Below are 18,221 nucleotides of genomic sequence, written 5' to 3'. Positions count from 1 at the left end.
ACGACACAAAACTGTAAAATCATTACAAGTTTATAAAATATATACCTTTATCCAACAGATTAATACAATCTTACTAATATAATGAATAGAATTTATTTGAATTATTTTATATAATACATTTATTGTAATCTTAGTTTTTTTAATGCATTTTTAATTTAAATATTTCAATTGAAAACTGATAAACTAGGACTGCCTAAATATCCATTTCCAAAACAATTAACTTGATTCCTTTTGGATTTTTTCCAAAGTCTATCGAATGTTTTGAACCATGGTGAAAATAGCAGTACTAGGGTGCGGTCTCATGGGTACCAAAATTGCAGGTAAACATTTGGTCATTATATATTATTGTACTGGTGTCATTCAAATCGTATTTTGGGCTGATATTCGAGCAGTCCCGTCGTGATCACTTTATCTGTCGACGTTCAGCTCAGCGAGCTTGGACCATGACAGGGACCCACCCGCTCGCTCAGCCTTGGGCGGATACCGCGGCTAAGCCAAGGGCTTCACTTCAGCGCGGGAGGCTCAGCTCTGTAGCTGTCTGAGTAGACTATTTAAAAACATAGACTATTTCTTGTTTGAATTTTATGAAATATCTCAATCGATTTGACTAATTTTTCTGTCTTACAGTGTGTGGCCTGTGGTTAGCTGAGTTTGGGTGCAGCATGCATACAATTAGGCCTATTAATAATAGATTGTTAATAGGTATTAGACCTATCTAGACCCTAGAGGCTAGAGGTCTAGAAAATCCCGGTGGGGTCACTCAATGTGACTTCCGGACCGCATGACCGTTACCAAAATCGCGGAAAAAGGGGTAAATTTCAAGCAATGTCCGCGGACAAAATATTCCTCGAAATATAGAAAATAGGGGTGCACAGGTGTCCTCGAAATTGATAAATAGGGGTCAGGAAAAGGGAAAAGAGAAAACCAGGAAGAAAAATTATCGGAGCCCATGATGATGGCAGAATCCGGATCACAGTAAGCCCAAAACGAAATCCCGAAGATAAAAGTAGTACAAGGAGATCTTCACGCAGAAGAAACTTTTTATGGGCCTATACTCTTAAAGAATTTTGTTAATTATTGTATATGACATTTTAGAACATTACATTTGGAAATGAATGATGCGAAAATGTCTTTACAAATACAAGCACCAATGCATGTTGTGTTGAAAGATGTCATCAGTATTATGGTGAACTGATTATTACTTGTGCGTGAACTTGTAATTGAAGGACTCTGGTCTTTGGCACCTTTATGTTAATGGAAAAAAAAAGTAATTTGAGGACTCGGGTCTTGGACACCTTTATGTTATAATGAAAAAATGGTATAATGTCTTGTCCTTGAAATATGATATAGGGGTAAATTTGCGAAAGTGTCCTTACAATCTTATAAATAGGGGTATTCCAAAGTACGATTTTGTCCTTGTTTTTACGTAAAAAAGGGGTTGAATTTCTCAAAATGTCCTTGAAATTGACCGCAAAAGGGGGTTATTTGCATTTGTGGTAACGGTCATACGTGTCACCTTCTGCTGGGGAGTGACCCCACCGGGTAGAAAATCTAGTCTAGATCTATGCAAGGCTAGGCAAATTCATGCAAAAAAATATATTCAAAAAATTGACTTGAAAACACATCACACAATTAGTCTGAACCGAGTCAGGAGCAAATTTGAAGAAATTATATTTTTAAATGTTGTAAAACCAAAGATATAAGAAGAAAACTGATCAAGTATCTGTACTAAAAATCGTACATGTAAAATTGGTCGTAGACATTCGACAGCTGAGTATGACGCGCACGGTTGCATTACGTGCGTTCTCGAATCCAAAATCGTACCTCACACACACAATCTCGCCATACCGCGAATGGTCCGTCTTGGGGAGCTAGCCGGCTGAGAGTTTGCAGCGATACCAACGCAGCTTCGTAGCTCCGCAGCGCGCCATTTTAGCGGGACTCGGAAAGGTTTGCGATGGGAAGGCAGCGGCCTAGCTTTTTGCCCAAACAACGCTAGATCGGCTGCTGGCAAAATGAAAATAACTACGATCGAGAACATCGTCGGTTTCTTAACTTTTCAGTGAGATAATTCTGAATTCTAATTGAGACTATATAATAAATTAAATCGACAAAGAAACCTCGGTGGAACTCTTATAACTATACAAAAGCTTGTTTATTTCTTCATTTGACATTTGTTTTCGAGCCATTTTTTCGTGCGCGAGTCAATGCAAACTATGTATTACCAAACTTTCAACACACAAGGAACGGGGAACACTCGCGGACCTCGTAACAAATTCGTTGCAAAAAAAATATTTCAAGGGTGATTTTGAAGCAGTGAAGAACATTGGCGCTGCAATGCGCAGAAATATACTAGAAAGAAACTTAAAAAATAATACCTGAATTTTCAGAAAATCGTATTTGTATTAGTGTACCTAGATGTGACTTGTTTATAAATCAGATTTTATGAAGATTTGTCGGGAAAAAATGTCAATTTTTTCCGTTTGGTGGTCATTTCTAGGCTAATATTTTAAAAGTTGCATCAGTAATGGGCCCGATGTTTCTCTTATCATACTCGCATGTTATTTCTACATAGATTAAACATAGGATGGTTAAGGGTAAGACCAGATAACATTATAAAAAAGATATATCCTTCCACCCTCCCATATCCAAGTTTTGGGCTGATTATTGCCGACCCACCGCAGCAAGGCCATTCAGATTTTCGTACGCGCGCAAAGCGCCCTCTAGTGCCCCATGAATGTGCCTAGCAAGGCGTGGTCTAAGCAAAGTCAAATCAAAGTGCATTTAAATTTTCCCTAACATAAAAGATAATTTTATCGTTTTCAGAATACGACCCCAAGATAGTAATCATGGTAATATTCTAGTCTAACTCAGAGACGGTCTAAATTGTATTCATGATGGTAATCACCAACTTGCCAGTGTTACGGGTACGGCGGTGGATGTAGGGCAGGGAGCACAGGCCCTCTCCACTGGCCCCCCTTATAAGGGTAACCTTTAACAAAACAAAAAAAAAGAAGACGCCCCCCCCCCCCCTCCCTTGATTTGCCGGCTGGCTGATTCGGTGCTAAATAATTTTCTCACGAATTGGGCCCCCATTCGGCCCCCTCCCTTGCCGCCAGCTGGATCCGCCCCTGAGTGCCGAGTATAGTTATTTGTTTTGTCTTTTGACTAGATTATAGATAGGTCTATCGTTGCTGAGATCTGTTCCCCAAACAGAAACAGGTGGATCGAGATCTAGTCTCATGTTAGAATTTATGCACATGGATACCCGATGTGATGGAACATGTTCTAACCCAAATTTAACAATGTAATACTCAACTGAAGTAAAAACAATCACTTGAAAGTTCGATTCTTAATGATTGATCCATAGCTTGGATGCAAAGAGTGGGTGAGAAGTTACTTGAGTATTATAATTTGTAAATTCAAAACAAGAAGAAGAAAAAGAAATTAAATGTCATCATATTAAATACAAATATCGATCACATTAGACCCACGTTGATTTTTTTTTTTTTTTTTTTCCATCACAGGATGCATGGCGTATCATGGGCACAGGGTGAAAATCTTTGATGTCAACGCGTCAGCTCTCGGTACTGTTCAGGAAATTTTAGACCAGGACAAAGAAGATTTACATAGAGATGGGCTGATGACACATCACAAATTTCTGGTAATTAATGATTTCATAGAAAACTAAACAATAACTGCTACCAATATATATATTTGATACAAAGTCTTTTTTTTAATGCAATTTTATATGTAAATCTTTGATAATAAAACTGCTAAAGTGTGTACATTTGAGAAATGTTTATTTTTTCAAGTGAATATCCAAAAAGTATCATTGCATGTACATGTATCACACCAATAAATTGTGATGTATTTACTCATTGTAATTATGAAGTTTTATGGTTAGTAGTAATAACATGGTTATGCTGCCCCTGAACTATAATTAGTTGATAGTACAGACCATATTGTCTTATTACGGTATGCTGTATGAGGAAGAATGTGATCAATGTGTGTAGGAATATTTTGAACTTGAACGAGGGGAGACTTGTGATTTAAACAGAACTTACATTTCATAACCTTTGAACCTTGTATGTTTTTCTTTGCGTGGTGTCAAGGGTCAAGTGTTATGCATGAGTCGGCTGGAGGACACGGTGGAAGATGCAGAGTTTATCTTCGAGGCTGTGATAGAAGACATAGATGTCAAGAAAGAATTGTTTGAAAGTAAGGACCATTTTTTACTCTTTATGTGAAGGTCTTCCATTTGTCCTTTTTCTTCTTCTTGATTTCACTCACTTCTAGCAATCTTATTTTGGTACTTTTGTACTCTGTGCCCGTTGCATAAAACTTACCATTGATGGTAACCTTGTCATCAATGGCAACTACCATGGTAACAGGGCTCAACAGTAGTTACCATTAATGGCAAAGTTGCCCCTTTTATTTTCTCTGAGCATACACTGTTCATTCTTCCTTAATTTTACAAATCAATTGATCTACAATAAGTTGTCTCTTTATCATTTCAAGCATTCCCATCTTTTTTCTTAAAAAAAAATCTTTCTGTCTGTCTTTCTTTTCCTCTCTCCATTCCTCCTCCCATCAATCCCAATGGCATTATAAATACCGTATACCGGTATGCATTCAAAACTCAACTTTTGAAGAAAAAAAAAAAAAATCATTTTTTTATTTATTATAAATTCCCCAAATGTGGATATTAATGTGGATATTGATACCTGATTACAACTATGATAGAATTTTTGATAAAAGTTAAAAGACAGATGATTTCATGATCTAAAAGAAACAAGCACCTTTTTTATTATTATTACTATAACACCACTCAGAAGAATAGAAGGGGGCCAAATCACTGCTGTTACCACAGTTTTCCTATCAATTCCTGGCCCGTCTGCACAATTAATGAAAGTGATTAGTTTTTTTTTCAGTTGATATGGTGCAATAAATTGTGTAACTTTTGATTTTGTTGTATTTTTTGGACAGGGTTGACTCAGATGTGTAAACCAGATGCTATCATTGGCAGTAACTCTCTTCAGTGTAACATTGACGACATTGCAGAAAGGGCAAATTGCAAAGAGGTACAGTATAGAATCCATAAATTTTATCATGCTGTTTGTAGATTTAGTGTTAAAGTGCACCTTAAAAGATTTTAGACATTTGCTCAGTGGTAGAGCAGTGGTCTCGTAATCGAGAGGTCCTGGGTTAAAAACCAAGCCAATGTGCTCGTGCCCTTTGGTAAGGAATCAATCCTCATTACCAAGTCCCTTGGAGAGGACTTAGAGCTGTCAGTCCCCTGGTTGCTTACTTACAAGCATATTTGCTTTCTTAGTAGTAGTTTGGTAAAACAATCATTAACCATTATGCTGGTTGTACACTTAGTGTAAAAGTGCTTAGATTTTAGATTGTTGCTGGAGCAATACAGGAAATAATGGAAATAATTTCAACTTTAGCCATTTCTATCAAAATGTCTGCATTCATGGGATTTAGCCCATTTGTATGTGATAAAGGAAAATTAGTATGTGGTCGATGACATTTTTAATGATTCCATCATGTAATTGTGGTTGTATTTCCTAACCTTCATATTAGCAGGTTCACCTGGGTGGTTACAGGAAAATCAGACAAAAAAAGAATATTTTGTTTTTTTAACTTCAAATGAAAAAAAAAAATGTTTTCAATTATTTCAGTTCATTAGGTTATTGAAAATGTGGTACTTTACTATCTGTGATGAATATATACATTACATGTAGGTGCAATTAACTTTAACAAAAAGTGATTATACAGATTGTGTCTTTCTAAAATATATTTGTTAACAGAGGATCATGAACCTAAGATTTCTCCATCCTGTATACACGATACCTGAAGTAGAGATTACCACCACCAGACACACAACACCTGATAATGTAGAGAAAGGTTAGCTTCATCCACTTATTTACTTACTTTCTTTCCAACTTTCTACAACTTCTCTTATTATTCCATTGTATGTAAACAAAATCCTATGGCCAGAATATCGAAGTACGGTAACTACAATTCATTCTTGAATTTCATTATAGTGAACTTTTTTTCTATACATGTAGTAAAGTCAAGAATCATTGTGGATATGGTTGCTAATGTTTATTGGAAAGTCTACCTTTAGATTGAACTGACTAAAAACAATGATAATATTTATCATAGTTTGAGTTCAATTCTTTCTTTGTTTGTATTTGTATGTATTTTTATGTTTGCTATTGCAAAATACTGTCCCATATCTTATTGTTTCTTCTGTTAGAAGTAGCCTTTCTTTCATAAATGTATGAATTTCTCAGTAATCAATGCTAGTGATATGATTAGTAAAGCTCTTCTCTTTGTTTTATCACAGGGGTCTTGATTGGCAGTGTTAGTTTCTGTCTGCATTGGTAGTCAACTTACTATTTGAAATTTAAAGGATGCAGATTTAAACTTTGGGGAGTCAGTTGCACCAGCGATGATGTTCAACCGTGGCGATACTTGTTTTCAACCCCCTTGCTTTTTTTAACAAGACTTTCTTGATTCTGTAACAGTGAGGCAGCTGTTGGAGAAGATGGGCAAAACTCTCTTCTATCGGTCAGGCAAGGAACCTCTCATCCTCTCGGATATCCAGATTGCTTCAAGAAAACTAGGTAAGTTTCAACTATGTTAGAGACGATGGCATGGAAGTTTATGGTATTGGTCAGAGCTCACCCATAGCAAACTCTGTAATTCCCAATTTAGCATGAATGAATTTTGCACGTAGGTGTAAAGAGACATCAGAAAATTATATCCACAGCTGGGCTACTTAGTTAAGGTTTGCTTGAAATATATATACAGCATTGGTTTTGGAGCCAGTTTTAATTATACAATTGTGCCTTATTGGGATGGAATGTTATGGGCATGAGTAAGACTTGTCATTGGTACATTTGGACTCGCATTCTGGAGGAATTAGGTAGGGGGATTTCAGGAAAACCAGAAACTTTTTCATGTCACTAATATCACATTGAAGTGTTTCACAGAGATTAAGACCGACTTTAACTATGGCAGGCTGTTAATGCCACTAGTTGCTCTCACCATTATGGTCTTTAGAATATATTTTTCCCTTCAATGATGAAGTATCAAAGAATGCAAATTCTGTAGATTTGGGACCATGATTCGTACATCCCTTGAGAGACCAATGCCAGTAGACGGTGAGAGAAAACAGTGGCATTTAAACGACCTGCCATAGTTAATTCCAACTTAAAGTCGATATATTCTTAGTCTTTGTGAAACACTACCCAGGTGGTTTAGATTTGCTAAATGATTGAATTCAACCCTGAAATGTTGCACTTCCTGAAAGCTTCTTGCATGGCTGTCTGCAACAAGTCATAACAGTTTTAGAACTAAATAGTCTCTGCTGCTTATAAGTACCGGCTTGCATGTGATGTAGATATACAGTAGGCTTGCGGTTGTACAATGTGAGAGAGGGGAGGAGTGTGTAGTCCTGAAAAGTAGTCCTCTCAGTAGTCTTTCTTTCTGGAGTGGGTGTGGGTCAGGATGGATAGTCAACCTGTTCGAATCATCGAGCCACTCGGACCACCCATCCTCCCCTACTGCCACTATAGTTCTCCTTAGAACTATAAGCTAAGAAAGATAACCGACAGTCTTTTTCAAGACTACACACACTCAAGAAAGAAAGATTACCGATAGCTCTTTTTAGGTCTCCCTAATCCTCCCCCTCTCTCACATGGCGCAACCGTAAGCCTACCGCATATGAACAGTTTCTGTTTTTAAAGTAAATATGTTGGTGTCAGAGCCACAGCTGAACACCCTACCCTACCATTCTGTACTTCAAACAGCACGTCGTAAGCAGATCCTGCGGCAGAGAGGCCTTGCAGGATTTCCACTGAATGATGTACCAGGGCTGGGCCATGATGGCAACACGACACCCATGCAAGACGATGATTGTGGTGAGAAAATGGAGATTTCTTGAACACTACAAGTCCTGTTACTAATTTCAGAAGACCCTTAGGCATAAGCTGCATTTGCTGAGGCAGGAAGCTCTATATACAGTCAAACCTGCTTTAGTGACCACCTGTTTATAAAGACCACATTTTTTGTTTCCCTTGAAAATGGTTTCTCATTGAAACATGTACTAAAGGAACCTGTCTACAAAGACCAGGTTTTGTGTTTCCCTTGGGCGGTGGCTACAGACAGGTTTGACAGTACTATCAAGCAGTATTACGATCAAGAAGTAGTAGTAGTATTTATTTCCGTATAAAAACATAATAACAATGAGATACGGTGGATTGCCCACAATTATGAACTTACTAATACATTTTTATTAAGGTTTTTTCTTTTTTTAAATCATTTTAATTTAGACATGCATCTTGCCATTAATGTTATGACTAATTCCTTTATGACTGCATTACTTTTCCACATGCTGCCTTTTGAAACGGCCTAAATAAATCATGAATGAGACATCTTTTTTTTATTGCTTATAAGTTTAGGTGTTGATTTTGCTTTGTTTCTTGGATAATATGTAATTATAGAAACATACTCCCATGTTGGTACACAACTGGTACTATTTTTCTGGCAGGAAGGCTATTTGATAAGGAGTTAAAAACAAAACGAGAATCAACATTTCAACATTGAATGCAGTCAGCATTGATTTTTGCAATATGTATCTAGATTAAATGCAGAAACATTGTATTTTGGTTTAATTTTTCATTGACCTCAGGATCAGTTTTTAAACAACTTTTTCTTCAAGTGTTCTTCATCGATTATAGAGGGAAGGGGGGGGGGTTGAAAATTGACCTAGGGACCAGGGAGCTTTTAGATAGTCATATATTTGACTTGTGTTCGTTTTGATAGAAACAAGAAAAATCTGTTGCCTATACAACAGATTTTGCCTATCTGATGCTGCAAATAGTCATCCAATGGGAGCTATAAGAGCATTGAGCCATACCAATTTACAAAAAGCGAATGCCTTTTTTCGCTCTCATCAGTCATTTGTAGTTTACTTTATTTTCTACTCACATGCATGATACATGGTGTTCATACTAACCAGACTTCTGTGTTCACACTTTGACCTTTCAGCCACGAGTAACGATTCCGACTGCGCGATCTGCATGGACCGAAAACGCGACTGCCTTCTCTGCCCGTGCCACCATCTCGTCACGTGCCACGAATGTGCAAAGTCGCTGGTCAATCGTCAGGACAGCTGCCCGATATGCCGGAAGGAGATTTCGGAGATCATTCGCGTGTACACGGCTTGATGCAACGTGGCATGAGATTTGTTGTCAAACAGGGTACCCCATTGCCAAGGATGGTGGCTACAAAAGTACTTGCTGCTGATTGAAAGAAGGGAGCAAGTATCGTAAGGTGGCAAGTACTTGCAATCTACAGTCAAACCTGCTTTAGTGACCACTTGTCTACAAAGGCCACATTTGTTGTTACCCTTGAAAATGGTTTCTCATTGAATCATGTACTAAAGGAACCTGTCTACAAAGGCCACTTTTTGTGCTTTCCTTGGGCGGTCGCTATAGACAGGTTTGACTATGAATTTTTTTCGTAGTATTTTCACCGACCAAAAGTTTTTACCTAGGTTTAATTTATCCAGAATTTTAAGAGCATTGTTCCACAGACTTATCATGTAGATGTAAATACCCAGAAGTTTTAATAGAAAATGTAGAAACAGTAACTTTAAATGCAGGTATGGTAATACATCTTGAATATTATAATGTTTTGTGCAATAATGTGTAGATATATATTTAATGTAAGGTGTATTTTTAGGAGTAGTGAAAGATGACTACTTTTTTAAGTGGGTGGCCTTCTCCAAAAAAAAAGTGTTCCTTCTTTACTCAATGAAGAACTCAAGACAAAACCTTTTTATGCCTCCGCTACAAAGTAGCCAGAGGCATTCATGTTTTTGGGTTGTCCGTCGGTCCGTCTGTACGTATGTATGTACATACATCCGTCCATCCCGTTCTCGTGATCGCGTTATCTCAAGAATCAATTGATGGATTCTCGCCAAACTTTGGTCATGTATGTATCTTGCAGAGCCAATGAACTGATTAGATTTTGGGGTCACAAGATCCAAGGTCAAAGGTCACAGGGCTCATTAAGTATTCAAAAATAGCTTGTGATCGCTTCATCTCAAGAACCCATTGATGAATTCCTGCCAAACTTGGGTCATGTATGTATCTTGCAGAGCCAATGAACTGATTAGATTGTGGCATAACAAGGTCAAATGTGAAAGGTCACAGGGCTCATTATGTATGTACAAATAGCTTGCTTATGTTTTGGTTTGTGAAATTGCTCCATGGCGGAGGCATCATTTTCAACTGTGGGTAGTCGAAGGTCCATCTAGTTATTTTTAAATGTATCAATTTATGACTTATGACAATGGAAGGCTGCTTTCAGAGATTTCTGTGTTTGTAGGTGATTTTGTTTCTGTTTTTTGACATTGCATGCTTTGCCCATATTGATATCTACAAGTATTGGCTGACCAAATGATATGTCTGTTACAATTGTTACTAGAAGAAAAATATTGCAAATAAAGATAAGAATTGTGAAGTTAGGCTTGTACATGATGTCTTTATCTTCTCTCTTGGCATAGCAGTTTCAATGTTACATTCAAGTACCCATTTACTACACATGGGTTCAGAGTGGCAAATGGACATTTATGCCTTGTCACAGGGCATTAGTGCAGGGATAGAGCAACGTCGATCTGGCGCTGCTCAGTGGCTGCCGGGCTCACGATCAATTGGGCAAAAAGAATTTACATTTTCGGTTAAACTTAATAAAATTTGGAGTGGACTTTAAAAGATTATTATTATTATTATTATTAGTATTATTATTATTATTATTATTATCATTATTATACAATATATTATACATTATACATTATACATTATACAATACAATATATATACATGAACATCAAACATCCTTTCAGAAATTTTTGAATTATTTAATTGAAAATTACAATAGATTACTTATTTTATCTTAATATATGTTGAAATATATGTTGAAATATATCCAGAATGTGATTTAGTCTTTGTATTTTGCCAGAAATTTCTGAATTATTTTATCAAGAATGAGGGCAAAAAACCAATAGTTTACTTATTTCATCATCATAAAATGTTAAAATATATGCAGAATGTAATTAAGTCTTTGTGCAAAAATGCTTTATTCTCTACTTAAACGTTTGTGTCTCTTTGCATAATTTATTACCACGAGTGATTTATGTCTGTTTGTACATCATTGTGTGTGTCTCAATATTCAGCTTTGAGTTTTTCAACAAGGACAATCATAGAGCTTTGATAGCTCTAGTTTATACTTTTTCTTTTTACTATATTTATAATTGTTTGTACATGTAAGTATTTATGCTTGTTTCCTGTAAATAGTATATACCTGTGCATTACTAAAATCAAGTAGCAACATCGGATCAGAATTTTAGTGACTTGTAATTCTCATTTTATGAGAAAAACAGAAAAATTGGCACCAGTTTTATACTTTTGACTATCCTCAATATATGCAAATTGAATAATACTTGAAAAACATTTATACAATCTACAAAACATTTAGTGAATGTTATTTAGTTCAGCTATAATTACCTGGTACATTACATATCCTGTGTGAAAAATTCTACTTCTTTGATGGCCTTGTGAAAGATTATTTGTAAGCTAAAGTTGAGTTCTGGTATTTATGGAATATATATTTGAAGATTCAGGAAGAGTGGCTCAAATTGACTCTGATTTGTTTCTCATCCAGTATATACATGTCAGTCGTTTGGACCATGTAGCAGAATGTAACCAAACTAATGAAACCTTACTAAAAAATTCCATTCAATGCATGTAACAACTCACTTTTACTCCTTTGGAAACAAAATATGGGTGCGGTAGAAACTCATACCTTGATTGTTTTTCATGTATTACTGAGCTTTTATGCATTTTTTTTTTACCAGAATCATTCAGCTGTGTTCTATTATTATTTGTAGACTTGTGTGATTTTGTTATGCCATTACTAGAACTGAAGATTACCTTATTATTTTGAAATCATTTTATCATTTATTATTTTCTTCCATTTTTCTACTCATCCTAAAAAAGAGACTTTTACTTGTCCTGGGGGTTGTTTCACAAAGATCCTTAGTTGAACTAATCTCTAAGTTGGACTTAACAATTATGGAAAGCCGTCATAATCTTTGAAAATATTTTTGTAAAAGTTATTTTAAAGGGCATAAAATGTTGATGCACATCATTCATATTTCCATTATCATGGGAGATTTCAAGTTCTTGATGTGGAATTAATGAAAAGTCTAAAATACTTAAATTTTCGCTTTTGAATATATTTCATTATAAGGCTGCAAATGGCTCTCCATAATATTTAAGTCCAACTTAGAGATGAGTTCGACTTAGAATCTTTGTGAAACAACCCCCTGATATCCTCAGAAATGCTTGTATATAAAATATATGAATATCTATTTTCCTTTTTCTGTATTGACTGATGTAATAATTGATAAAGGTTTCACTATCAAAATATGATTATCTGATGTGATGTGTGTTTTGTTTCTTTGTTTGTTTTAGAGGGTAATGAAGGCCTGACAGGGAGTTTAAAGGGACAGATCTTGTTTATCATATGTAAATCAATTGTTTATAAAGCTGAAATCCAACTTCAAATATTTTAAGGCTGCAGTACATGACCTGACCATGATTACACTTTTAAATATATATATATTTCAGTATGATTTCATGCCCTCCAGCTCAAGTCATGGTGAACAGGAATAGAAATATCCAGGAAACATCAGTAAACTGGAATAGATCGGTAAACTGGAATAGATCGGTAAACTGGAATAGATCAGTAAACTGGAATGAAGGGAGAAGAAGAGAGAGATAGGGGAGAAAGAAAGAGAAGGGGGATAGGAAAGAGATAGATGGAGAGAGAAGGGATGAGACTCGGCTATTGAGAGGAAGTGAGATAAGACAGAGTAAGAGAGAGAGAGAGAGGGGGGGGGGGTAGTGAAACAAAATACTGGAGAGAGAGGAGGAGACAAATTTATTGAGAGGAAGAAGACTTAACTATGTGTATGAGAGAGAGAGAGAGAAAAATTCCTATCTCTCTACTGTTTTTTTTAATTATATAATTTATAGCAATTTTGTGTTACAGTTACTAAAAAGGCCGACCCCTCTTGCACAATTTGCATATTCATTGCTTCCTCATCTGCAAAGCTTGTAATGTAGATGATTGGTTAAATTACGAATACATGCTAGTGGTAAGGTATTGTTATTCTGACCAAAACATGCAAATATCTGTTCGTCTATATGCAACCGTTTTGGAGGGGTGAGCTTTTGTAGTAACTTTACACACAATATACAACAAAATATTATATTAAATTAGGTTTACCATAACATTATCACACCCCAAAATGCACAGATGAGTGACTCTCTCCGGCTCTCTCCGGCTCTCTCTGGCTCTCTCCGGCTCTCTCCGGCTCTCTCTGGCTCTCTCTGGCTCTCTCCGGCACTCGGCAGAAGAGAAGAATGTGAAGTGCCCCTATCCTATAGAGTTTCCATCTATGCAAAATACATGTTTATGAACAAAAGAAAATGTCTTTCGAGTAAGAGATCTACTAGCTATGAAGGTCGAATTCAATGATCACATATCAAATCAAACAGGTTTGACCAATATCTATACTTGAACAAGAAGTCTCCTCAAAGAGTTTTCTATCTTCAATCATCATGATTAACTTTCTGGAACTTTGTAATAACTTTCTAAAACCAACTTCCAAAATTCTTACAAAATATCTGAGAAAATATTAACTACCGTATATGGGTAATTGCTGTAGACCAACCCTCCCACCGGTTTACAATTTTTTGGTTATATATAGTTTACATATCATTTAAGTTTCACAGTTACTACATATTCCCACCTCTTCTAATGGGCATGCACATTTATTCACAGATATTTGCATGTACCTCTAGCCATGTCCAATCATAAGTAAGAAAGAATAATGATGATGGATATACTGAACAGCAACGACCAATGATAGACGATATTTAAATACATTCTGATGAATATGCCAGCATTTACAAACCAGGGTTAGAGGTTTCACTAACTGTGCAATAAAATGATATCCTATAATACTAATCTAATCAAAATAGCCAGTTGGTGGGTGGGATGGCTTTACAGAGATTTGAGAAGGTTGAAGTTCTTTTAGAAAGTTAGTTATGATCTTTGAGGTTGACTTTTCTTTTGAAAGTGCAACTCCTTGAAAAACTTTCTTTGATAATACTTGATGTGCAACAAAACTCTTTAGATTTCATCATTGCGTCATTAGTGATCAATTTCTTTCCATTATGGTAAAACACCGATAACTCCATTGTCATTCATAGTAGATTTTACATAAACGCAAGGCGGTGATACAAGTCTGCCTTCGAATGCGGTACTTCTCCGGGCAAGGGTACTTTTATTACTCATTAACTGCGGATAGTCAAAAGACATTGATCCTAGACATAGTGCCGTAAATCATTCATGCCTTTTTAATTTCGCAGATAAACAACCACAGAAAATGTTTGACTATACAGTATTTAGTTGTATACTTTGTGTATAGTTAGTAAAAAAAAAATCACCCCTCAGAAACGTTTGCACATACGTCAGCAGATGTTTGAATATTTTAATTAAAATAACAAACAAATAGGTCACAAGTTTTGTTATTCTAATGAAAATATGCAAATATCAGAGGGGTGATATCTTTTAGTAACTGTAACAAAAAAATGCTATCAATACTATATTACTGTCAAACAAATCTAGCGGGTGGGAGGAATGGCAACTACTAGAATTTTGAAGGTTGTTATTATTTTAGAAAGTTAGTTATTATGATCATTGAGGATACTTTTCTTTTGAAACTGCAACTCCTTGCAAAACTTTTTTTGATAATAGATGATGTGCAACAAAACTCTTTAGATTTAATCATTACGTCATTACTGATCAATTTCTTTCCATTATGATAAAATACCAATAACTCCGTCGTCATTCATAATAGATTATAATGCATAAACGCAAGGCGATGATACAAGTCTGCCTTCGAATGCGTTACTTCTCAGTGAAAGGGCACATTTAGTACTCATTAACTGCTGACAGTCAAAAGACATTGATCCTAGACATATAGTGCCGTAAATCATTCATGCCTTTTTAATTTCGCAGATAAACAACCACAGAAAATGTTTGACTATATAGTATTTAGTTGTATACTTTGTGTATAGTTAGTAAAAAAAAAAAATCACCTATCTGAAACGTTTGCATATTCATGAGAGGTTATTTGTGTAAGAATGAGAATGAAAAAGATACACCTGTCACGTGTCACCTCCATTTCATTCAGGAATTCGTCAAAGCACATGCATTTCCTCATTGTGTAGTCATTCATTCATTCATTGATCCGGCGTATTCAGGAGCTTCTTTCTAAATGTTCTAAAGCACGATGGAATACATACTTTCTTCTACACCCTCTTCTATAATTTAACATTCTTATGCCAAAACCAACTCATTCGCATTCTATCTTTCATGTAGCCTCAAATTAAACCTTTCTATTCATCATCTCATCTCTTCATTCACCAATCACTCTCTCCGTACCATTCTTCTTTCAATCTATCAATACGTCGTAGTTCTCATATCAATAGGGACTTTTAGATTTGCGTGGACTGATAAGTGTGACGTCCATTCAAGGCAGTGCATTAAAAGGACGTCGATCGCAGCAATCCACGTTGTCGTTGTGCAAATCTAAAAGTCCCTATTGTATATATCTGTTTCTTCTCTTTTCATCATGATTAGTGTGCAGGGGTGGGGCACAACTAGCATGTACCCCCTTTCAAATCAAATATCATATGCCTTAGCTCCTTAGCCCCCTCCAAATGTCTTGGAACCAAGAGCCACCTAAAAATGTGGTAATTTTCCTTTTGATTCTTTTTATTCTTTGTTTTTCTTGTTTTGAATCTGGAATGTGCCCCTCCAAAATTTGACAGAATCCTAGATCCACCCCTGTTCCTCATCATTAACAAATGCTCAAAAAGTCCAGTGGTGGAACTGCTTGATGTGACAGTGACAACATAAGTTATGGATTCAAATCTCAGCTGGCTCCTTCAGTTTTCATGCACAAATGCTGCATACATTTTATTCTCAAGATAACTTCCAATTCAATACATACATAATAGTTATGAATACACCTGAAGTACATTTACTAAAAACACAAGGTGACCTTACCCCTCCCCCCCCCCCCACCCCAACTGAGCAAAATGTCAAATTTCCAAATTTCGAGACCAAAAAAAAAATAAAAAAATGTCCTCTTACCCCCCCCCCCCCCCCCCCCCCCCCCCCCCCCCTCCCCCCCCCCCCCCCCCGCTTATTCAGCGGTCGGCTGAGTCGTTGCGATTTTTTGGGGACCAAAAAAAACAAAAAAAAGTGGCCTCTTACCCCCCCCCCCCCCCCCCCCCCGCGCTTTCAGCGGCTGGCTGAGTCGTTGCGAAATTTTCGGACCGATTTATAAATGTTAAACCCCCCCCCCCCCCCCTTGAAAAATATTAACAAATCAACAATTTCCTACATCTCAGTGATAGATAATCCACGTATGTACCTGCTGTTATTGATTGCCAATAGATGGAACATATTGTCTGCCGTGAGCCAATAAGGGGTTAACTTCGTATTTTGAATCTTCTGAATCTCAATATACGATATGAAAACTCAAAGATATGGCGAAATAGTGGAATAATGCAGAAACTAACAGATTCATCAGCGTAAAAACGATTTACTTGTTCTTTCACAACATGAAGCTGAATCAAAATTTAAACAAATATTGAAAAACAAAACTTATAGATCTATCTTATCACATCAAACATGAAGAATATCGTAATATCTTATACAGACCTCTAACTTATAAACAACATAGCTTTATACTTTTGATACAGTGACATGTACAAGGAAATTAGATTTCCTCTATAAATCAAATTCAAAGGAAAGCAACATTTAATATGACTTCTTACTTTTTAATTTGTACAGTTTACACATGCAGAGTACTAATAAACAAGATCTGTTTTGGTTTACCTACGTAAAAGCAAAGATTTTCATATCAATACACCTCATACACATCTATTCAGAATATTTTGCTTACCTCTAAATCAATGTAATCCACAAAAAGAGATGTTTTGATTATTTCTAAGCATGTACATAATATAATGACATTTCATTTATGCTACACTTTAGAAGAAACATTACATGCATAGCACCATGATATATAAATTAAACACAAAATATATAAATGGTATAAATGGAATACATTATCATTTCTTTGCTGGAATTTGGCAGATATGAGATAATATTTCAAACTTGTGGGGGAAAAATGCATTGCCTTTTTCTTGAACCCTGATGTTGGCCACATCGTCATATTATAGCAGAAATCCTACAATGTAATCTATGAATTTTCTATAAGCAGTTCTCAAAAAAACAAACCAACAAACAAAATTGCTAATTTGCAGGGTAAAATGTTTGCAGTTAATAATATTCTAAAATACTATAGCTACTGAATTTGAATAAATTAATTCTAAAATGTAAGATAAATGAAAAAAAAGTTTAAAGTAAAGTGGTCTAAAATACTGAGATAACACTTGAAAGAGGATTGTTACCTTAGCTATGCACGATCGAGATACCTTCTTCCAAAAGTCTAACAAAGATTGTTAAAAAAAAGACTATGAAAAAACTCCCATTTTCAATTTTCAGATCAAAGGAGATAATCAAAACCTTTTTTTTTTTGAGGATCACGGTGTAGTTGTTGGATTCCTTTCTAAGGAGGTTAAAAACAAAACGTCAACAAACTAAAACGAATATAACAACAACAACAAAAACACTCACAAGGTTTTTCTTTCACGAGGATGACGTTTAGCCAAGGTAATTTGACAAATCAGCACGTGGATATATCTCACTTTGTGTTTCGAGGATATTTATATAATATTGGATTGCTTTGAGTGTGATACAAGAATGTATTGCTCGAGCTATGACGAGTTGAAGACGAGTCCAACATTGTCTTAGCGAGAGCAATATTTATATAGTTTCACACGAAAACAAAGCCATATAATATTATTATCATTATCTTTAATCAGGCTGACTAGCGAAATAACAAAATTTGACTAAATAATCAAGCATTATTGTATAGACAGTTGAAGTTCCCGGACAACATAGCGACACGAAAACAATTCACCTGG

General features: G+C 35.9%; 1 protein-coding gene across 1 annotated transcript; it reads left to right on the top strand.

Annotated features, from left to right (window-relative positions):
* The first annotated feature begins 225 nt into the window (after positions 1-225).
* LOC100892111 (probable 3-hydroxybutyryl-CoA dehydrogenase) lies at positions 226-9,937 on the top strand. The gene is made up of 8 exons (XM_003730026.3): positions 226-320; positions 3,528-3,664; positions 4,116-4,221; positions 4,990-5,084; positions 5,820-5,916; positions 6,543-6,641; positions 7,830-7,940; positions 9,070-9,937. The coding sequence occupies exons 1-8, from the start codon at positions 269-271 to the stop codon at positions 9,246-9,248; spliced, it is 876 nt and encodes a 291-aa protein (XP_003730074.2). The 5' UTR covers positions 226-268; the 3' UTR covers positions 9,249-9,937.
* The last annotated feature ends 8,284 nt before the right edge of the window (positions 9,938-18,221 follow it).

Source organism: Strongylocentrotus purpuratus, unplaced genomic scaffold, assembly GCF_000002235.5.
Source record: "Strongylocentrotus purpuratus isolate Spur 01 unplaced genomic scaffold, Spur_5.0 spur5_scaffold_5, whole genome shotgun sequence".
NCBI lineage: Eukaryota > Metazoa > Echinodermata > Echinoidea > Camarodonta > Strongylocentrotidae > Strongylocentrotus > Strongylocentrotus purpuratus.
This window is presented reverse-complemented; position numbering and strand designations above follow the sequence as displayed.

What these genes read in the sequence shown, in the direction of transcription:
- LOC100892111 (XM_003730026.3), top strand. Translation starts at nt 269, where the DNA reads ATGGTGAAAATAGCAGTACTAGGGTGCGGTCTCATGGGTACCAAAATT. An exon ending in CATGGGTACCAAAATTGCAG is followed by an intron (nt 321 to 3,527) that starts GTAAACATTTGG and finishes TTTCCATCACAG; the next exon opens with GATGCATGGCGTATCATGGG. An exon ending in AAAGGGCAAATTGCAAAGAG is followed by an intron (nt 5,085 to 5,819) that starts GTACAGTATAGA and finishes ATTTGTTAACAG; the next exon opens with AGGATCATGAACCTAAGATT.